This window comes from Panthera onca, chromosome A2 (genome assembly GCF_046562875.1).
Source record: "Panthera onca isolate mPanOnc1 chromosome A2, mPanOnc1 haplotype 2, whole genome shotgun sequence".
NCBI lineage: Eukaryota > Metazoa > Chordata > Mammalia > Carnivora > Felidae > Panthera > Panthera onca.
The window spans coordinates 74,025,114-74,049,370 of NC_138340.1; the positions used below are offsets into that span (position 1 = coordinate 74,025,114).

Consider the following 24,257-nt stretch of genomic DNA (forward strand, 5'->3'; position numbering starts at 1 on the left):
AGATATAAAAAGAAACCACAGTCCTACCTATTTCATTAGGTTGAATTTACAAACAAATTTATTAATTTTTTCTTTCCTTAAAAAAATGTTTTTAATTGGAATATAGTTGCCATATAATTTACCATATAATATTATATTAGTTTCAGGGCTACAACATAGTGAGTCAACAATTTTCTTTCCTTTTTTAAACTGAAATATGTACTAGTAATATTCACAATGACCAACTGATCAAGAAGAAAAAAAGCTTTAAGTCAGAAAAATTTTAAAATTAAATTTCCATTTATATACATATATTTGTTTTAAAGAAGTTCAATACGGTAATCAATAAAATACTTTCAAGCATAAATATGTTACATTAAAAACCTGTGAAATTAATATAAGTTCCAGATTAAAAAAAGGGACACTGTCCAATTGTTGAAGAGTATTCTGTATTTTCTAAATGAATCTTGATGAATATCAAAATGCTAAGATATTTTGATCCCAGTGGGTACATTTACAAGAAGTGAGATAACTGCTCCATTTAAAAGTGTCAACACTTACCATACACTGAAATTTACATCTTTTGCAACTATCTCCACCCTTGATTAAAACAAGTTTAGATGTTAATTAAAAATATGCTCAATATAATTTTTACCAGGATTCTTTCATGTGGGCCACTTGAACCAGGAGATCAACTTAGTATTACCAATAATGGGAGAAGAGTGACCTTACATTCCTCCTGATAGGATAGAGCAGGAAGCACACATCACTACCTAAGTACTATTCTTGACAAAAAAAAAAAAAGTTATTCTAATTTTGATCACAAGAAAGCAATTACAGCCAAAATGTAGAATGTTTTACAAAATAGCTAGCTTGAACTCTTCAAAAATGCCAATGTCATAAAAGCCCTCCCCCAAAGAGCAATTAAAGACTGAAGAGAATTACAACCAAATCCAATGAGTGAGCTTTGAATGAATTCTTCATCAAAAAAACACAAAAAACACAACAAAAACTATAAAGGAAATTACTGGGACAACTGGAGAAATTTAAATATGGATTGCCTACTACATACTGCAATGTTAAATTTCTTATGCTTTATAATGGCACTGTAGTAACAAAGTCCCAGTTCTTATAGCTACATGACAAATCATTTATAAGTATTGTGTCACTTCCACAATACAATATTCAGATATTTCAGGACGAAAACCTTATATATAGTATAAAGCAAATGTTAGTAATTATTGAATCTAGGTGAATGACATATAAGTGCTTATTGTACTGTTCTTCATATTTTTCTGCAGAGGTGAAATTTTTCCAAATCAGAAGTTATAAAAGATATACTTTGAAGGGGTACTGGTGCCAAAGTCTCAAGCCTGCTGATATATACTGACAAGCAAAGAACAACAACAACGACAACAAAAACCCCACCATGAAACAATTAATTAAACAGCGAATGATTCAGGTCCTTCAACATGTTAAGTGATAGATCCTTTCTGCCTGTCAAATCATCCCACAATGTCTATTCATATAATTCAATAAATACCTAATGAAGTTGAACGTGAAGGTCTCAGAAATAAAGTAAGTCCAATCTAAGTGATAAGTGGAAGAGCCAGGATTTGAACTCCAAAGCCCATGTTTGTTCATTCACAATATACTAATTTTATTACATGGAAACATTTTATTATAGGGATAGGCCTGCTTTTGTGACACTCATCGTTAAGTTTTTAAATTACTATAAAAATCCCTACAAAAGGGACTGCTCTGTCCCCTCCCTTTTTCCCAAAGCAATCCTAGAGAAATTACAGGAGCCACAGGGAAGGAAGGTTCAAGAACCCAGCTATTCTGACTCCCAAACTCTATACATTTTCTCTGCTTCATCCAATAAACTCCTTCTATACAGACTTTTGTTACTAATGCTCTTTTATCCAATGATAAGGATTTTCTATTATATAGTATGCCAGGAATATTTCAGAACTTCTCTTTGCTACTGAGCTAACTGGCTGGCTCCACCCTTTACTAGATTTGTATTCTTGGGCAAGTTTCTTAACCTCTTTGAGCCTGCTTCCTCCTCTATATAAAGAGGACAATAATAATACCCACCTGATAGGATTATAAAGATTAATGTAATACATGAAAAATGCTTAGCATAGCACCCAAATTTTTAGCTATAGCAACACCGGGGCTGGCAGAAGTAGTACTAGAATAATATTAGCAGCAGGAATATTTTCCTAGAGTTGAAATCTATTAATAAAATTAGAAAGAGGAAAGCTGCTCTTGCTATGTTAGCAGAACATTAAGCAAGGTTCTAAATTCTAGATGTGCAAATTATGTGTATTACTAGTATTCTATTTCTTTTGACTTATTCTTTTTGACTTAATCATGCAATAGCTTCTGATCATTTTATACAGATGCTACTAAAACTGTCCAGATGGGATCTAATTATTAATAAAGAGCCACTTACTCTGGTGGAGGCATCTTTGAGGGCTCCACGTCCCGAAGGAATTCGCACTGAAGAGCCTGTTCTGCAGTGCAGCGCTTACTAGGATCCAAGGCGAGCATGTAATCAAATAAGTCTAATGCGGCTGCAGGAATACTGGCATGAGAGGATTACAAAAGTCATACATGGTCTTTGACATAAGTTTAATGCTTCTTTAAAATAACATTTTATAACATGTTTGTACTACTTTAGTCCAATAAATTCCAAATTTTCCTTTGAGACATATTTTTACATACTTTTTAACTATCATTCTAAATAATTTGAAATTTGGCAAACAGTAGCGTTATTTTATTACTCAATTGGAAATATGCAATTTTAACAATGAAGAACTGAATAGTATAGTTTCCTATAACAAAATAAAAACCTGAACTCAAATAACATGTAAGTTGCTTCATTAAAATTTTAAATGATGCTAAAGTTCCATCACGTAAACTCCAAATCAAACACACAACCCCAAATCACTGAAACCATAATGATAGTGAAATGGTAATTTGCATGTAGCAAAGGGAAAGTCAAAATTAAAGGACATAAGAGAATTGTGATCGGTCTACGTTGGGTCAATAGAGGACAGTGACATTTAGAATTCACAATAACTAAAAAGAAAAAAAAAATCAATGCAATATGGACATTTAAGCATCCCCTTCTTACAAAACAAATTCTTCTCTTAACTTTCGACGATATTGCTTCTTTGGTTTCATGGTGTTGAAATATGGTAGTTTGATTACATCAGGCCACACTGCAGGACATGGACTCCCACATATACGGCTAAACAACACACAAAAATAAGTACATCAATATAAATTACACAGAAAAAAAATCATACATACGACTGCCACATAAAACCTCAACTCATTATTCAATACATAAAGGTTACATAGAATCTTCATGCAATGTATGAGAAGTTTTAGTCAATATTTTAGTCATCCCAACTTAATTACTTGTGTTAAGATATCAACTTATTTTCAGTAGCTACTTCTAACACTCCAAACATTCCTGAAAAGAAAACCTTTATATTTGTACAATCAAGTCTGAAAACACTTCAAATATGCTGACCATATTGTGAAGCAAGCTAAAAAATTTATGCCAATAAATTAAGGAGCAAGAACTTAGTAGGTCTTTCTCTTGTTCTATAGGTACCTGTCATCACCTTCTCATGACTATGATGAAGTCTGTGAGAACACTGGAAACAAACTTCCTACATCCAGGAAGGGAACTGTACTATGTCTGCTGCTGAATTCAGTCAACAGGAGGACCCTTCAAAGTAACATTCTTGAGACATAAAAGTTCTTCAACTTAAGTAGTGCCACTGATTTCAAGGTATTTAGAAATTTTAACTGCTTTAATCTCTGCTTATCTGTATTTTGGAAACCCTATTTTTGTACTAACTAGTAAGTCCTTGTTATGGTAATTTGTAGAAGAAAGGCTATAACATGGATAACCCCAGCTGCTAAATATTTAAACACTGATTTGATAATATATAGATGAAAAATCATTAAATATGCTTACCCTCAGTACACTGAATCTCAAAAATAAATGTGCATTGTACATAAAATCCTCAGCTGGTCTTCATATGTAAAGAGGAAATGTCCAGGCATCACTGACTAAAAGTAACTGTTCTGTACATAATAAATATAAATGCATGCACCAATGTGTATAAACAAGCGATGGCTAAAGTTGCCAGCCATTCTTTAGCTGAGCTGTAGAACGCGGTCTCAGAAACACACAAGAAATAAAGATTTCTTCTTTATGGAAGAAATCGCAGGTCTTTTAAGCTATGCCACTGAAAAGTACATTTTTGTTTCAACATAGTTCAGGATTTTTGTAAACCTAAGCTTTTAAAAAGGTATTAAGGCATTTGTCCACTGCCAGTCTCTTTTTCCTTACAACTTCCTCAAAAATACAGTGGCTGTCTCAGAAAACAAGGTCAAACTCAGGAGTATGGTTCTATGATCTGGTTTCAAACTGCCTTCCCAGTCTCATTTCCCAATTCATCCCTCCCCACAGATCAATCACTCTTCCACATTTGTGATATTTCCCCTTGCTAGATTCTAACTAGCAGAATCCTTTTCATTTCTCCAGATTCAGATCAAAAATAATGTATTCAATGAGGTCTTCTGTGTCCCCATAGCTACCGAGAACAGTCACTCTGCTTTCTACTTGCTTCTTTTGACACTATTTCACTGTTTTGTATTTTAGTTTACGTATCTGTTTTTTCTTACTAAACTACAGTTTGGGAACTGTGTCTTTTAACTTTTGTAAACTTCTCTCAATAACAATATAAATATAAATAATCCCAGGCAGAGTGAGGTACGTTATTACAGAAATATAAAGTATACTGAAATTTTCAAAAGTGAAGGATGCTTTCAACAGCAGAAATACAAGAAAATGTACTCAAGTTATGGAAGAGGTACAGAATTTTGGCTACAGCTCCAAGGATAAGTAAATAATAGACAGGTGGAAAAGAACAAAAATGTTACTGGCAAAGAGAAGTGCATAGGCAGAGGCACAGAAGTAGTCCAGTACAGACATATCAGAGGAAGACTAAGGAAATAGGTGGAATTTAGGGCTCAGGGAGGGTTGCTGGGAGCACAGATAGGAGCCACACAGTAAGTTTTAACAGGCAGTTCGCCTAACTAGAATGAAGGCAAACTCTGAAAACAAACTTTAGAACTGAAACCTGCCTGTGACAATTGGTCAAACTGCATTGCTTAAAAATCTGTTTCTTCTTTTGTAAAAGGCAGATTAGTTTTACTTCAGAGCTGTGAAATTAAATGAGCTGGCATCTGGCCCATTCAATAGCAATAAAATGAAAGTAAGTTTCATTACCCCTTAGCTAAAGAGTTTCAACTATTTTACTCTATGTGTTGTGAGAAGATAGTTGAATAGTGAAGTTATCGAACTAGTAGCAGGTCATTAGATCATCTGAGGCAGGGAAAGTTACTAGAAACTGACGAAGCAGACATGACAGCAATTGATGATAACTGCATGTTGGTTAAGATCTGTACCCGATGGCCAACCAGCTCTCTCAAGATCACTTACCGAAGAGGTCTTGAGATGCACCATATGCTAAATCCCCAAATACCTGAGATCTATTTTGGGACTTTATTCTGACTCACCTACTCTGGTATCAATACCATACGGTAGCTTTTTATTTTTTGTAAGGCCAACAGGACAAAGCCTTCTATCCACCCACACTTCTAATTACTCTCCTTAGAATTTTCTTACAGATTGTAGAATCAATACTGTCACACTCCAAAAGTAAGAGAATCTGTTCAGATTCCACTGCTGCTCTGAATTTATAGATTTAGAAAGAATTGCTATCTTCAGAAGGTTTAATATTTCTATCCCAGAAATACACATTTATATTTCCTTCAGTTTATATGTATCTTTAATTAGATCTTATATATTGCTTTTTATCATCTTTATTTTTTGCTTGTTTGAATGTATTCTTATTCCTATTAGGAAAGTCCTATTATAGAAAACGTTTGACATATGACACAAAATTTTAAATAGCCATCTGAGATCCTATGGGTCCTAACATAGTTTTAATAGTTGTTTCTTTGAGGCTTTCCGGGTTTACAGTCTTCTCACCTATAATGAGAATTCTCCTCTATTTTTTCAAACATGCATACCTCTTTATCATTATGATACGGTATGTGGCAATTTCAAAACAATGTTACAATGATAATGATGCCATACGATACTGGGTAGTTTAGTTTCTGACTTTAAATGGGAGTACTCTAATTGTTTACAACTGGGAAGGATGATGACTTTTGGTTTGAGAAAAACATAAAGATATTCACACACACACACACACACACACACACACACACACACTCACATATATCCTGTTAAAAATTAACGTATTCCTTTTTACTATGGGTTTTATTTTGTGGCTTTTAAATGTTTAAAAGGCAGTTTGCCTAACTATAATGTTTTGCACTCTTTTGTTAGTTTCATTTTTAGTTTGTTAGCTTCATTTTTAGAAACTATTATAACCATCATCTGCATTTTCCTCCCTGGGTTACTAATGTTGTATATTATATTAAGAGCTTTCCTAACACTCATCCTTAACATTTAAATGAGGAATACACCTGGCCCTGACAAAAGTACTATTATTTTAGTGTAATGCTGTATTCTAGTTGTTCGTTTGGATGTTTTGCATCAATATTCGTATGTGAGATTGGTATACAGTAGCAGTTCTCAAAAAGGGGGTCCAAAGACCCTTGGATAATAATCCCTTGGACCCTTTAGCAGTCCGGCAGGTGAAAGATGTTACTGAAACATTATTTGCCTTTTTTCAATGTGTTGATTATCCACTGATGGTATAAAACTATCAACAGTAAATACTCTTTACTACTATACAATCTCCCAGGGCAGGGATGATACAGAACAGCCATTTCACTTACGGTCATACTTGTTGAAGCACTAAAAACTGTTAATGTTATTAAACCCTAACACTTGAGTATACATCTTATTTACACTCTCAGTGAGAAAACAGAAGATAAAGCACTTTTGTTGCTCAAGAAATTCTGATGGTTATCTTGAGACACACTTGTGTTATGTAACTGCTGAAGTAGCAGTTTTTTCATAGCCCATCATTTTTCCCTATATGAATAAGTAACACACTACGGTCATTCAGACTTGGGTATCTGCCAGACATTTTCTCACATGTGAACAAAGTCAGCTTGTTACTTCAAGGAAGACAAGTGTGGTATTTATTTTCAATTATAAAATCCAAGATTTTAGGAGAAAATTAGAATACCAGAAAGGTTTTATCTACACCATAGACTTGAAAGCTTCACGATAAATACCTATAGGCTTTTCTGATGAGATTAGTGGTGATAACCAATATTATATAATGAAATGTTCCATTTAGAAGATCCGCTAAATTCAGTGATCTGATATCTTCCAAATTACCAATGTTACAAAATCAACACAGATCCAGAGTGCAAGACAGACTAATGGATTTTAATACATTAGAATACAATATATTCCTTCATGTTTTCACACTGCACTTTACAACTAACCTATAAAAAATAACCACTTATTTAGTATAGTTTCAAAGGAGAATACACACGATTATCTAAAAGACTACTGAAAACATATCACAAAGAGGAGAATCCAGATGTTACTACTTTATTAAGCCAGATATTAAATGATATATAAAAATGTAAAACAATGCTACTCATTTTCACCAACATTTATTTTAGTTTGGAAAACAAAGACTTTTACAATTAAACCGTATTAATATATTGATTTAAAGTGAATATTTTTAGTTTTTCAGTTTTAATTTCTTGTATGATAAATATCAATAGATACAACTAGCATAAACAAAGCTCCTGGGATCTTACATAATTTTTCAGGGTGTAGAGAAATTCTTAAGAGCAAAAAGAAGCACAAGTCTAATGTTTATGCTATTGATTTATGAAGATATACATGCTTCATTTTTAAAAATATGGGAGCTTCCCTTCTTGAGCTATATTTTAGAACAATCAATGGCTAAGCTTTTAAGGTGTTAAAAATTTCACCTGTGTGACCATAGGTGGATAGAAGCAGAATTCTTTTCATTCCAATCTACTTCTCACTTTTTCCATGATTATAAGTGTTTTTTATTTCATAAGCAATGTAATGTATACTGTGTGATATAAAAGTTCTTCGTGGAGTTAAAACAGTGACTCTTGTGTTAACAGTTTTTGCTCTCAATTCATCCCATTTTGGCATCACCTGTTTTCACTTTATTTTGCCGTTGATTTTAAACCCAAGCTATTTCTTATCACAAAACTTTTGTAATTTGCCTAAAATAGTTTCTGGAACAAGGCTAAGTAGACAGAACTTAACCACTGTAGTGTGAAGCTTTTAAACACAGATTCTGACTAGTATTCCCACCTTTGACTAGTTCACACGGATTTTTATGCAGACTAGAACCCATCATTCCTGCGGCTTTAGACTGGGGATATACTCAAACATAACTGCAAACAAAGTTACAGGGAGAAGCAAGAAACTTACACTAAATTCTTACAACCCTAAGCATATGATTAATCCTGTTTTACTTGTGAAGAAACAAACTTAGAGGGTTATGGAACTTACCCTAAGTCACAAGAGCAGGAAGTAGCTGAGCTGGCATTAGAACCCAGGTCTGGAGGATTCCACAGCCCACCCTTTCAATCAATAGTACTCTGATGCCTCCTTCATATCAGGGAGTCAGGGAGACAACTGTTTCTTTTGTCAGAAACGTCTTTTTCTTCATGTTTTAAAAATAATGCCATTGAATCACAATTCCACCATCTTTTTATATTATAAATATTTGGTATCATACCAACAAAAACAAAAACATTCTGAAATATATAAACTGGAATGTAAAATAGCCCCCTCTCACAAATCCATGCTCAGACAGTAACTCCAGACTCTTTTGATGTGTCAGTCTTATCTAAATGGGACCAAACCAAACATAGCCTTCTGCAAAACGGTTCTGTAAAACATCATGTAATGATGTTGCTTTTCTATGTCAACATCTCCAGATCTACCATTTCCTTTTTAATCTCTGTACAGTATGTGACCAAGTGGATGGGCTGAGTTCACTAATGGACTTAACATGTTCATAACAAGTACACTCATGCATCAGGATCTTTATTTTGCTGTCCCCTCACTTCTTTCAGATCCCTGCTCAAATGATACTTTATGGGAGAAACCTTCCCTGACTCTATATATGACACTACCTCCTGTCATTTTCTATCCCTTATCACCACCTGATCCATTTTATTAATTTGTTTTGTCTTGTCTCTCCCAGTTAGAAAGTAAAAAAAATTGTGTGCCAGTCACTAGGCACTGAGGATACAACCCGCACCCTTCACTGTACCCTCAGTGCCAAGTAACTGGCACACAACCAGCAACCAATAGATACTTGTTCAGTTAATCCCCCTGGCCTTGAAATGTTTTCTCTATACTATATTTGAAAGTCCATATAAACTTGCTTTATTTCTGGACTTGCCATATAATTCCACCAATTCATCTATGTATGTTGTGCCAGTGCAAATGGTTTTAGTTGCTATAATTTTAACATATGATATGCCAGATTTTCCTTCTTTTTAAGAATTTTTCTGGTTATTTTAACATTTATCTGGAGGGCTAATGTCTTTTGAAATTCTCATTAGGACTATACTGATTGACACAGGTTGAACTGCCATCTTTAAAAAAGTTAAGGCTTCCAACCAAAAACAAGATACATTTCTCCCAATAGTTATTCAAATCTGCTTTACAATGTTAAGTGAGATACTAGTTTTCACTAAGCATGGAGAATATATGATGGTGCTTTTGTTAAAGGGATCTTTTCCCTCAGGTACGTTTCTAACTGGTTATTATTGGTACATATTTTTAAGAAGCTACTGCTTTTGGCATAAATGTATTAACGTATTAGGGTATTGTATGTATATACATATATATTTATATACGTGTATATTGTGTATACACACACACACACATATGTATATACGTATATACACACATATGTACACACACACAGGGTTTCTCAACACTCATCATTTTACCAAACTTTTTAATTTAAGGTCTTTCAGGTAATTCCCTTGCATGTTGCATGTATGCAATGTTATCATATACAAATTATAACAATACTGCCTTATCTTTCCACTATTTATACCTCTTATTGGTTCACTTTCATAACACTACTAGTTAACTGGTTGGTACTTCTAAAAACACTCTTAAAGTAATGATACTAGAAAACACTTTTTATAATTCTTGTCTTCTATCTTCTAGTATTTCAACACTAAATATTCTGGATATTAGTCTGTAATACATCTTTACATCACATTAAAGAATTTTACCTCTACACTTGGTTTATATTTCTAGTAAATGCCTATTCAATGCCTACTAAGATAAACATATTATTTTACTTCTATTAAAATGATGAATTATAGTAATAGATTTCCTAAAACTGAAACATTCTTGTATTCTTGAGATGACTCCTACTTGACTCTGCAAGTTGATTTTTAATGAAAAACTAGATACTACTGACTAATCTTTTCTTTAGAAGTTTTGGATTAATATTCTGGAGAAATTTTTCAGGATGTTTGATCAATTATCGATGCTTATGTCATACTAACCAAAAATCTCCAAGCAGTTTTATTTCCTACATGGTGGAGAGAATGAGTTAGAAGTTTAGCTACTATGGTAAAACTAAATTCAAATCTCAAATTTGCCACTTGCTAGTTCTATGACCCTGGACAAATTCTTCACTTTCTAAGGTTCCATTTTCTTAACTATAAAAAGAAGAAAGAAGGTTGTTATGAAGCTTAACTGAGGTTAATTCAGGTGAAATTCTTAGAACAATGCTTGCATCATGTATAAAGTAAATAAATGTTAACTTATAATTAATAGGAGCCTTAGTATCCAATACAATCAGGACCAATGCCTTGTTAATAGAAAAAATGGGTAACAGGGAATGATTTAAAACAAATAAAGAAACACAGATACATAATTTAAACATTTTATTATAACTGAAAAATAAAAAATGTACATTTATTCTCCAATTTTCTGACACAGAGCAAGGCCTTCCCTTTGAACAGAGGATGCGTTGAATGGGACTCTGTATTCGCTTTCTTGAATAAACCACACCCATAACACATCATATCAAGGATTTAAAGCAATTTGAGTACTAAATTCTTCCAAATTTTTATGACTTATCTTTCTAACTTGCCCACCCCAACTTTGTTAAGTCTTTGCAAAGCACTGCATCTGTCTATATTTAATTAAAGGATATATATACAATAATAAAACGTAGGCATACAAAAAAAAAGTCGGTATACAAAAAAGTCAGTAAACAACTATTTCTTAGTCATCATACTTCAACTGGTAAGATAAATACATAGTCTTACTAGAGAGTAGTAGCCTATTAGCTGCAAACATTCAGTTTGCCATGTTATCAAGCTAGTGTTACTTACAGGGGGACTGGGGAGCATCAATTAATCCAATTAAGTCTGTTGAAAGGAAGGTTCATAGTATACTGGTATCTGGTATATATCATAGTATACTGGTATCTGGTATCATAGTATACTGGTACCTCATACCAGTACCTTTCCTAAAAGTTCTCATCCATATTTTGAGAAACACACAAATCTTAGAAGTTGTAAATTAACATTATTATATATGAAAGCCAAGGCTCTTTAAAAAAAATATTTTAAAATATTAAAGAGAAATGTGATTAACATGTATGCCCTTGATGACATAGGCTCTACAATAGGCTCCAAATAATGAAGACTTATGTTAGTGGGTACGTGCATATGTATACATTTGGTGTGTAGACATTCATATATAGATACATATAAATGTATATGCATATGCATATGTATATATAAAACAGATATTCTTTTACAGTACTCCAAAACATGAATTCTTCCACCCTGCCATACTAAAAAAATGTTACCTATCACATATTGTCTCCTTCCTCATATTTATTTACTCTTTCTTCCCAGTCTTATTTTTTGGGCCTCTAGCCCTTTCATTTAATTGCAAAAAAGATCTAGGGACTTTAAGATCCTTACTTTTACTAGAACGAGGATCAAAGTACCCACATTCTAGTTTTTCCTCCACTCAGCAATCATTAGCCTTCAGGAAAACCACGTCGTTCTCCTGAAAACACAAACTTGAGAGACTTTAAATACACCCCCAACAAATATTACAGTCATGAACTTACCTTATTAATTCTAGTTGTGCAAGTTCCTGATTTGCTTGAAATATAGGTTTTTTAGTGAAGAGTTCACCGAGGATACATCTAATGAGAAAAATACCCATCATTACTAAATGATACGAATTTACTTCACTACCAAAAGTTTCAAGTAAATTAAACCATCAGTAAAACTATCTTACCCACAGCTCCATACATCAATGGCTGGTGTGTATCTTTCTTCTCCCAACAGCAGTTCAGGTGGACGGTACCATAAAGTGATGACCTTGTTAGTATACGGCCGACTAAAAGAAAACAAAAATCACTCTTTAGAGTTAGTATCTGTTAGAATAAGAGAGATTCTCTTAGGAAATATTATTTTGGCTAATCAAAGCATAACAATCCGAACTAAAACCAATTCCACCTGCCTACGAAATTCCGACATGCTATTACATCTGACTATGATCATAAAATGCATCTGAGAGCAACGTGATTAACCGAAAATTCCCTTAATACATAAAAATGAAAAGTAGTTGGCTGATTTTAACTGTCATTTGGTCCAAAAAAGGTCTTTATATTTCAACTCATCAGTTTGGTTTTTCCTTTCCATAACTTTAAAAGGAATTAACTGACTTAAAGGAAGTTGAATGATTTTAACCAAAGCCGGCAAATTACTAATATGTGGCAAGATACGGTACAAATTGGAATCACCTAACAAACATTTTCACCTGGACATATCTTTGACAATATTTCAACCCACTTTAGTATGCAAACACAAAGTACGTGAATGTACTGTAGTAGCTGAGGTCTACTCTGCAAAGCGCCACAAGCAATAGGTATGATACCGTATCAGACGATTCCTTTGTCACCTTCTAACAGAGAAAATATACACATACTGCTACCTCTTTATTTGCCAGTGGGGCTTACATCCAGGGGACCAAACAGCCTGTAGGGAATTGAGATACTTCTCTTAAAAGGCTTGCAAACAGGCTCCCTCAAGCCAGGGACCAGCACAAAGTAGCTGTTTAAAAAGCAACTAGATTATATGTGAAGGATATTAATTTGCTAATCTTAAACCATCCACCAGAGGGGTAGGGGCCTGCTGGGACTCTCTCCAGAGACAAAGGCACTGCCCTGTGCCACTGTTGCACTCTCCCATGGCCCCACTAAAGCCAGCAGGCGCACCCCAGCCTGCACTCTCCCGCAGTTGCACTAAACCTGTTGGTCACACACAGTCTACACAAGAGATGCTCCCTGATCACATGGCTCTAGTGGCCAGGGGTGACTGCGTTCCTTAGTCCCGTGAGAATGTAATAATCAGAGAAAAGGTTCTTGGCAGGCCACCATAACCAGGGCACCACACAGACTGAAACACACCCCCAGGCTTTCTGTGAAAAAGGCCCATTTATTTGTCCTAGAGCTTCAGCCTAAGGGACAGACTTCAGGTTTGCCACACATCTAAAGGCTACACAGGTGCTCTTGGGGAATGTCTGGCAGGGGACACCATCTTTGCACTCTCCATTGGCCTCATTACAGCTCACTGGTACCTCCCAGAAAAGAGCTTATATATTTTGACTTTTCCAATTGTAGCCCAGGGATATCTCCAGATCACCTGGTCTGTAGGCAGAGGATTTACAATTGTGGTACCATACAACTATATATATTTGCATACGTTAAAAGCTGCCGCCTGAGGGTCTGGCTTCCAATCAACCTGAACTTAAGTGTTGACTGAGATCCCTCCCTTCAGAACACTGACTGGTCTTGGGACACCCTCAATAACTGGTTCCTAGCAAATATAAATCAGGCTGCTTAGACAAACACAAAGGTCTGAGAAACAGAAGAGCTAGGGCAAGGTTGAAAGACAAAGTTCATCTCCCACACAAGGCCACTCCTTAGGACTAGAAGAGGTAGCTGTTTTCCCTAAACATAGAAACAACACACAGAGTCAAGCAAAATAAGGAAACAGAAAAATATGTTCCAAACAAAAGAACAAGATAAAACCTGAGAAGAAAAAATTTAATGAAACAGAAATAAGTAATTTATCTAACAGAGTGGAAGTCATGATCATAAACATGTTCACCAATCTTGGGAGAAAAGTCAACAAACACAGCATGAAGTTAAACAAATAGATTGAAAATATAAGAAAGTATCAAAGGGAAGTCACAAAGCTGAAGACAGTAACTGATCTGAAAAACAGAAACTAAACTAGAGGGATTCAACAGCAGACTAGATTAAGCAGGAGACAAGAGTAGTGATCTAGAAGACATAGCAGTGAAACTCAAACAAACAGAGTGGAAAAAAGAAAAAAATTAAAGTGAAGAAAGCTTAAGGAACCTATGGAACGACATCAAGCAGAATAACATCCACCTTATAGGGGTACTGGAAAGAGAAGAGAGAAAACAAAGGGACATTAAACTTATTTGGAGAAATAATGGCTGCAAATATCCCTAATGTGGGCAAACAGATGTCCAGATCTAGGAAGCCCAAAAGGTCCCATAAAAAAATTGAACTCCAAAAGATCCACAGCAAGACATAGTATAATTAAAATGTCAAAAGTAAAAGAGAATCCAAAAAGAAGCAAGAGGAAAACAACTTTAAGATACAAGGAACCCCCCACCCCAGCCCCCTTAAGACTTTAAGCAGATCTTTCAGCAGAAACTTTGCAAGCCAGAAGGGAGAGGCACAATATAGACAAAGAGCTGAAAGGAAAGAAACTTCCAACCAAAAATACTCTACCCAGCAAGGTTATCATTCAGAATTAAAGCAGAGAGAGTTTTCCAGACAAGCAAAAGCTAGAGAAGTTCATCATTGCTAAATTGGCTTTAAAAGAACTTTTAAAGGGAAGTCTTTAAGCAGCAAAGGAAGTACACTAATTGAATAAGAAAACATGTAAGTCTCACTGGTAAAGATAAATATATAGTAAAGGTAATGGATTAATCACATAAAGCTACCATACAGGTTAAAAGACATAAGTAAAAATAATTGTAACTACAATAATCAGTTAAGGGACACACAAAAGAAAAAGATGTAAAATGTGACATCAAAAACATAAAATGGGAGGGGGGAGCATCATGGTAACCACAAAGTAAACATCTACAAGAGAAACACAAAAATAGCAAGAAAGGAATCTAAGCATAACACTAAAGAAAACCATCAAATCACAAAGGAAGACAGCAAGAGAAGATAGGAACTACAAAACAGCCAGAAAACAAGGAACAAAATGGCAATAAGTAAATATCAATAAGTACTTTAAGGTAAATGGACTAAATTCTCCAACCAAAAGACAAAGTAAGTGGCTGGAATAAAAAAAACCATCGATCTGCTACAAGAGATTTGCTTCAGATGTAAGAACATACACAGCCTAAAGAAATGGAAAAATATATTTCACACAAATGGAAACCAAAAGAAAGCAGAGGCAGCTTTACTTGTATCAGACAAAATAGATTTTAAAACCAAGAATGTAGTAAGAGACAAAGAAGAACTTTACATAATAATAAAGGGGTCAATCCAACAAGAGGATATAACATTTCTAAATGCTTATGCACCCAAGATAGAAGCACCTAAATATGTAAATATTAACAGACCCAATGGGAAAAATGGACAGCAATACAATAATAGCAGGGGACTTAATACCCCACTTACATCAATGGACAGATCATCCAGACAAAAAAAACCAGTAAGGCAACATCAGCTTTAAACAACCAATTAGGGGCACCTGGGTGGTTCAGCTGGTTAGGCATCTTACTTTGGCTCAGGTCATGATCTTGAGAATTGTGAGTTGGAGCCCTATGTCAAGCTCAGTGCTGACAGCTCAGAGTCTGTGTCTCCTCTCTCTCTGCCACCCCCATGCTTCCCCCCCCCCCGCCCCCATGACAAAACTAAATAAACATAAGAAAAAGATAAACAACTAGGATAAATCATGTGAGGCCACAAAGTAAGTCTCAATAAATTTGAGAAGACTGAAATCACATTAAGCATCTTTTTCAATCACAATGGTATGCAACTAAAAATCACATGAAAAAAAAATAACCGGAAAAAAATCATAAGTATGTGGAGATTAAACAATATGATACTAAACCACCAATGGGTCAATGAAGAATTAGAAGGGAGAAGTAAGAAAATACCTCAAAACAAATGAAAATGGAAATACAACTTACCAAAATCTACGGGATGCAGCAAAATCAGTTCTAAAAGGGAAGTTCAAAGCAACAGAGGCCTACCTCCAAACAATAAGAAAAATCTCAAATAAACAATCTAACTTTACATGTAAAGAAACTAGAAAAAGAAGAACAAAACCCATAGTAGTAGGAAGGAAATAACAAAGATCAGAGCAGAAATAAATGAAATAGAGACTAATCAGACAACAGAAAAGATCAATGACACCATGTACTGGTTCTCTGAAAACTAAACAGAACTGACAAACCTTTAACTAGCTTCAACAAGAAAAAAAGAGAAAAGGCTCAAACAAAAATCGCTAGAAACATACAGGCCTCCAAGACTGAATCATGAAGAAAAAATGTGAACAGACCAACTACTAATGAGACTGAATCAGTAATCAAAAACCTCCCAACAAACAAAAGTCCAGGACCAGACGGCTTCACTTATGAATTCTACCAAACAGAGAAGATTTAATACCTATCCTTCTAAAACTCTGACAAAAAATTGATTAAGGGAGAACACTTCCAAACTCATTTTATTAGGTCAGGATTACCCCGATAACAAAACCAGACAAAGACATTTAAAAAAAAAAAAAAAAAGAAGAGAAAAGAAAAGGAAAAAAAAAAAAAAAGAAAATTATAGGCCAGTATCCCTGGTGAACACAGATGTAAAAATGACAAAGATGCCCATTCTATCCACCTTCATTCAATATGTCAAATTGCTCTAGCCAGAACAATTAGGCAATAAAAAGAAACAAAAAGCACTCAAATTGAAAAGGAAGAAATAAAAGTGTCACTATTTGTGGATGACATTTTATATGTAGAAAACCCTAAAGACTCCACAAAATACTATAAAACAAATTCTGTAAACTGCAGGATATAAAATCAACCACACAAAAATCTGTTGCATTTCTATACACTAACAATAAACTATGAGAAAGAGAAATTAAGAAAGCAATCCCACTTACAATTGCATCAAAAAGAATAAAACACCTAGAAATAAATTTACTAAGGAGATTAAAGACTTGTTCACTGAAAACTATAAAGACACTGATGAAAGAAACCAAAGGCACAGATAAATGTAAAGACATATTGTCCATGCTCATGGACTGGAAAAATTAATATTGTTTAAAATGTCTATACTACTCAAAGCAATCTATAGACTCAATGCAAGTTCTATCAAAGTCCCAATGGGATTTTTCACAAAAATAGTACAAACTGTCCCAAAATTTGAGTGGAACCAAAAAAGACTCCAAATAGCCAAAGCAATCTTGAGAAGAGAGGTGAAGGCATCACACTCTCCCAATTTCAAACTAATTTACTAAGCTATAGTAATCTAAACAGTATAGCAGTGGCATAAAAACTGACACATAGGTCAATGGATCTGAATAGAGAACCCAGATATAAACCCACGCATATATGGTCAATTAACTTATGACAAAGCAGACAAGAATATAACTAGAGAAAAGACAATCTCTTGAGTATCGATGGTACTGAGAAAACTGAACCGCCACATGCAAAACAATAAAACTGGACCACTATCTTGTCATACACAAAAGTTAACTCAAAATGGATTAAAGACTTGAATGTTAACACCTGAAACCAGAAAACTCCTAGAAGAAAACACTTGACATCAAGTCTTAGTGTTGGTTTTTTGGGGATTTTTTTTTGATCTGACTCCAAAAGAAAAGGCAAAAAAGGTTAAAGTCCCAAGTTGGGACTACATCATATTAAAAAGCTTCTGCACAGCAAAGAAAACCATCAACAAAATGAAAAGGCAACCTACTGACTGTGAGAAAATATTTGCAAATCATATATCTCATAAGAGGTTAATATCCAAAACACATAAAGAACTCATACAATCAAATAGCAAAACAACCCCCCCCAAAAAAAACGGATTTAAAAATGGGCATAAGAAAAAAAAAAAAAAGGGGCATAGGATCCAAAGAGACATTTTCCCAAAGATGACATACACATGGCCAACAGGCATATAAGATGCTCAGCCTCACTTATCATGAGGGAAATGCAAAACCACAATGAGAGATCAATTCACACCTGTTAGAATGGCTATTATCAGAAAGATAAGAAATAACAAATGTTGCCAAGGATGTGGAGAACAGGGGACCCTTGTGCACTGTTGGTGGGAACGTAAATTGGTACAGCCACTATGGAAAACAGTATGGAGGTTCCTCAAAAAACTAAAAACAGAATACCATATGACCCAGCAATCCCACTCTGTGTATTTATCCAAAAAAAAAAAAAGTAAACACTAATGGAAATAATAATCTGCACCTCCATGTTCACTGCAGCATTATTTACAGTAGTCATGATATGGATCAACCTAAGCGTCCAACAATGGATGAATGGATAAAGAAGATGTGGTACACAAAGTAGTCCCCCCCTTATTCATAAGGGATACAATCCAAAACCCCCCAGTGGATACCTGAAACCTTAAGTAGTACTGAACTATATATATACTGCTTTTTGCTAATCCACACAGAACTATAATAAAGCTTAATTTATAAATCAGGCACAATAAGAGATTAGCAATAATAATAATAATAAAGTAGAACAATTATAACATATAGTAATGAAACTTGTGAATATGGTCTCTCTCTCAAAGTATCTTACTGTACTGTACTCATCCTTCTTGTGATGAGAGATAACAAAATGCCTATGTGATGAGACAAAGTGAGGTGAGTGATGCTGACACTGTGATGTAGCATTAGGCTACTACTGACCTTCTGATGATACATCAGAAGGATCATCTGCTTCTGAACTGGGTTTGACTGCAGGCATCTGAAACTGTGGAACACAAAACCCAGACCTGGAGACTACTCTCTATATAATGGAATACTATGCAGTCATAAGTCATACTATGCAGGCAAGAGAATGAAATCTTGCCATTTGTGACAACATGCATGGACCATGAAGGTATTGTGCTAACCGAAATAAGCAGACAGAAAAAGACAAATACCATGTGATCTCATTTATATATGAAATCTAAAAAACAAACAATAAAAAAACTCATGGACATGAAGAACAGAATGGTGGTTGCCAGGGAGGAGGTGGGGTGATTTGGATGAAGAGGGTCAGGAGGTACAGACCTCCCATTGTGAAACGAACAGGTCATGGGGATGTGCTGTGCGGCATGGTGACTCGAAGTCAATGGTATTGCAGTGCATATTTGAAGGTTGCCAGGAGAGTGGATCTTGAAAAGTTCTCATCACAAGAATGAAAATTTTTCTTCTGTAACTTTTTATGGTGACAAATGATAACTAGATCTACTGTCATTTCACAGTGCATACAACTGTCAAATCATTACATTCTGAAACTAATATAAAGTTGTATGTCAATTATACGTCAATAAAAAAAATTCACCTGTTTATGCCTTAACTCCTTTTAAATTTGAAATTCCCCATTTTTCTCATTCAATCCTGTACCTCCTTCAAGACATAGTGAAAGACCAATCTTCATAAACTCGAATCTCTATTATCAGCAGATTTTCACATTCTTATTTTTTATATCACACTTACCACTGTATTGTATTTTATGTTTTCTATCTTCCCAGGAAGACAAAAGACCCCAGAGACCATTCTTTATTATGAACCCCACACACAAAGCCCAGAACAAAGCTGAGCACAGGACAGACACTTTAATGGATATGGCCTTGCAAGTTTAGTTGACCTATATGAATTAGCTGGGTGGGAGAAATTTGTGAAAATGATAATGGCTAGTTTTCTAAAACATTTCAAGGATTTTTAAGCATATGAAACCTATGGTCTCATCGCCTCAAGTGCAACTAGATATCTACAGTCTCAAGAATATGTTTAAATTAATATAAATCTGTAAATAGTTTATATTTTATCTTTTTATGTTTAGCAGTATATTTAAATATAATTTTAAAAATAAAAGTATGTTGAATTATGTAGAGAAATTACACAAATTAAAGTCATTAAGTTTTATTGAAAGCAATATTTAAATAAAAGATTATTTTATATACTATGTATCAAGTCTTAGACAACATTTACAACATAGTCATCTTTAAGCAGTTAAAATTAGACTAGTTTAATTTTTTAACTTTTAACAAATCCAGAAATGAAAATATTTAGTATATTATCAAAGATGATTAGGGGCGCCTGGGTGGCGCAGTCGGTTAAGCGTCCGACTTCAGCCAGGTCACGATCTCACGGTCCGTGAGTTCGAGCCCCGCGTCAGGCTCTGGGCCGATGGCTCAGAGCCTGGAGCCTGTTTCCGATTCTGTGTCTCCCTCTCTCTCTGTCCCTCCCCCGTTCATGCTCTGTCTCTCTCTGTCCCACAAATAAATAAAAAAACGTTGAAAAAAAAAAATTAAAAAAAAAAAAAAGATGATTAAATGCAAAACTGGATGAAATCCACTTCTTTTTTTTTAAATTTTTTAATGTTTATTGTGTGTGTGTGTGTGTGTGTGTGAGAGAGAGAGAGAGAGAGAGAGAGAGAGAGAGAGCGCGCGCACGCGCACACGCAAGCGAGCATGAGCAGGGAGGGGCAGAGGATCTGATGTGGGCTCTGTACTGACAATGGAGGGCTCAACAGGGGGCTCGAACTCAAACTGTGAGATCATGACCTGAGCCAAAGTCAGATGCTCAACTGACTGAGTCACCCAGGAGTCCCAAAATACACTTCTAAATATATGGCAAAAATATTTCATGTATACTAGTTGACAGCTTTTTCTAATATTTCCAAATTCTTAGTTTCTGTCAGAAAAAAATAAGAAGTAGGGAGACCAAGAAAAATCATTCAACTGTAAAATTTGACCCAGAAAGCTCAATTATATATTTTTTAATTAAAAAAAAAAAATCTTTTTTATTTTTTTGAGAGACAGAGTGCCAGCGGGGGAGGGGCAAAGGCGGCGGGGGGCGGGCGGTGGTGGTGTAGATACAGAATCTGAAGCAGGTTCCAGGCTCTGAGCTGTCAGCAAGAAGCCTGACTCGGGGGTCAAACCCACAAACCATGAGATCATGACCTGAGCTGAAGCTGGATGCTTAACCGACTGAGCCACCCAGGTGCCCCAAAAAATATTTTTTTTATGTTTATTTGTTTTTGAGAGAGAGACCACGAGCAGGGGAAGGTCAGAGACAGAGGAAGACACAGAATCCAAAGCAGGCTCCAGGCTCCGAGCTGTTAACACAGAGCCCGATGAGGGGCTCAAAACCACAGGCTGCAAGATCATGACCTGAGCCAAAGTCCGAAGCTTAACTGACTGAGCCACCCAGGTGCCCCAAAAAGTTCAATTTTAAAACACGAATATCTCAATATTGGGGAAATTCTTTTATTTGTAAAGTGAATAAAATATTCAGATTGATATACACCTTTTATAAAACAAAGTACCATTGTGAATTTTCACTGAATTTTTCTTTACATTCAATGGAGGTATCAAGAGAGCTCAAAGACTATCTGTTCGATGATAGATTTCAACACTCTGCCTTTAGATAATCCCAGGAATTCAAAAGACTGGGGTGGATCAGGGGAGGTGGTGGGAAACAGTTACAGACTTGCCTACCTTTTTTCCCAACAAACAAAAGCAATGCCTGGGATGCCTGGATGGCTCAGTCAGTTGAGTGCCCGACTTAGGGTCTGGTCAGGATCTCACAGTTTGTGAGTTCGAGCCCTGCGCTGGGCTCTGTGCTGACAGCTCAGAGCCTGGAGCCTGTTTCAGATTCTGTGTCTCCCTCTCTCTGCCCCTTCCCCGCTCATGCTCTGTCTCTTTCTGTCTCTCAAAAATGAATAAACGTTAAAAAAAAATTAAAAAAAAAAAAAAAAAAAAAAAAAAAAAAAGCAATGCCTTAAGGGTGTGTCCCGAGGCTGGTAGGCAGCTCAGCCTCCTATCTGGTCTAAATAAATAAAAAGGCAAAAAAGCAAATGTTCAGAGCAAGATCCTAGACCCCTGAAGTATTTGCAGGTTCTACATAATTAAAATTTACAAACCAGAGTTGCTAACTTTGTTAAAGACTCTTATAAGAAATAAAAAAAGAGAATTATATAAAAGGAAATACCTAAACTGCTCTAAAATGCTTCATTCTTTCAACATATATAGTATGCCTGTACTTCTTTTAGACTATAACTTATATTTTTGAGAAAAACATGGAGAGCCTTCTGCTAACAAAATTTATCATATGCACAAATGCCATGTCTCCCTTCAGAATCTACTGTAGAAACACCTACCAAACCTACAAAAGAAATCTAGGACCTGTTTTTAATACCTACCCTCCAGAGGTCAAAAATATTCTGTCATCCTTGACTCTTCTTTCTTTCAAATCTCACATCTAATCTGTCAACAGCTTTTGTCATTTCTACATCCAAACAGATGCTAAATCCAACCATTTTCCATGATTTCAAAAAGTGAAAGCCAAGATTATCTTTTAGTCTGAGTCATTATTATTTTTTCATTGGTATGAGTTTCCCTGCCTCTATTTCTATCTGGCCTCCCTCCCCCATTTTTTTAAAGATTTTTTTCAAAGCCTAAAATCAGATCCTATTACTGCAAGTACATAAAATTTAAACTTTACCTCAGTTGATATAACCATATTCCTGGGCATCTCACCTCCTATTTTTACACTAGGCAACTTTCTGGCCCTTAAATTTTCCAAGTCTATTCCCAGGTTTTGCAGTTGCTCAGTTCCTTCTACTGGAATGTTCTTGCCCTATGTCTTCATTAAGTTATCCCATTCTCATCACTCATTATTCAGGTGTCAGGCTCAATTTTACTTCTTTAAAGGTCTGTCCTAACTACCTTAGCTAAAAACTACCCACATGCCTAGAGTGACCTCGCAGTCACTATTTTGTTTTGCAGCACTTAAGTATTTTAAATTCTTTCCTCTATTCCACAGGTTCATGTCTACCTCTGCCATCACCGTGTAAATGAGACCATGGACCCGGTGTCTTTCATAGCTATATCTCTAATACTTAACCAGTAGGTATTACCTAGGTCAGTGTCTGGCACAGAGTAAGCACTTGTTAATATATATGTATATATTTTTTAATGTTTTATATTTTTGACAGAGAGAGAGGAAGAGAGAGAGAGAGCGCGAGCGAACATGAGTAGGGGAGGGCCAGAGTAAGACAGAGATCGAGAATCCGAAGCAGGCTCCAGGCTCCCAGCTGACAGCACAGAGCCCGATGTGGCCTCGAACCCACGGACCGTGAGATCGTCCTGAGCCGAAGTTCGTCCTGAGCCGAAGTCGAAGTCAGCCGCTCAACCAACCCACTGAGCCACCCATGCGCCCCTCATTAACATATTCTTAAGTCTATTTATTTTGAGAAAGCAGGTGAGAGTGGAGGAGGGGCAGATAAAGGAGGAGGGAAAGAGAATCTCAAACAGGCTCCGCATTGTCAGCAGTGTGGAGCCCCACACGGGGTTCAAACTCAAGAACTGTGAGATCATGACATGAATCAAAATCAAGAGTCAGACATTTAACCAACTGAGCCACCTGGGTACCCTGCACTTACTAATACTTTTAATGAGCTAAGACATGCCTTAACTATATATGATGAACACAATTTTTTCACATGCCCCTTCCCCCTTACTTTTCTATCTTCACTCCCACTTTCTTCCTGATATTTTCCAAGAAAAATAACTCTGAAACTTCTGTATTGTAACACTGCTGCAAAGAAACAATAATTTTTTTTCCCCAACTAAGGTCATCTTACCTGTTTTTACTACACATGTAAATTTAGAAGTCCTAAAAGTACCTGTATCTTAACACATCCCAAAGGAAATGTATCATCTTTTGCCACACACTTGCTTCCTGTTTCCTGTCTCAGGAATGTATGGTAGACACTGCTAGCTGTCTTCCAAAATCTGTTCTTCTTTTCTTCAATGGTAGCTGCCCACCTATAGGCCACTGCCTACCCTCACTGTAGTTAGGTGTGTGTGATCACAGCACCATGTTCTCACTAAAAGAAC

At 35.6% G+C, this 24,257-nt stretch overlaps 1 protein-coding gene across 2 annotated transcripts in view; it reads right to left on the reverse strand.

Annotated features, from left to right (window-relative positions):
• The window catches only part of CDK13 (cyclin dependent kinase 13), a 122,531-nt gene that overhangs the window by 10,279 nt on the left and 87,995 nt on the right, over nt 1–24,257 (reverse strand). For both annotated transcript variants that reach the window (XM_060632194.3, XM_060632193.3), the window contains exons 8-11: nt 12,359–12,460; nt 12,186–12,263; nt 3,125–3,241; nt 2,441–2,572 (exon numbers count right to left, since the gene is read on the reverse strand). In XM_060632194.3, the coding sequence (XP_060488177.2) occupies nt 2,441–2,572; nt 3,125–3,241; nt 12,186–12,263; nt 12,359–12,460 (429 nt within the window). The remainder of the gene's footprint in view (nt 1–2,440; nt 2,573–3,124; nt 3,242–12,185; nt 12,264–12,358; nt 12,461–24,257) is intronic.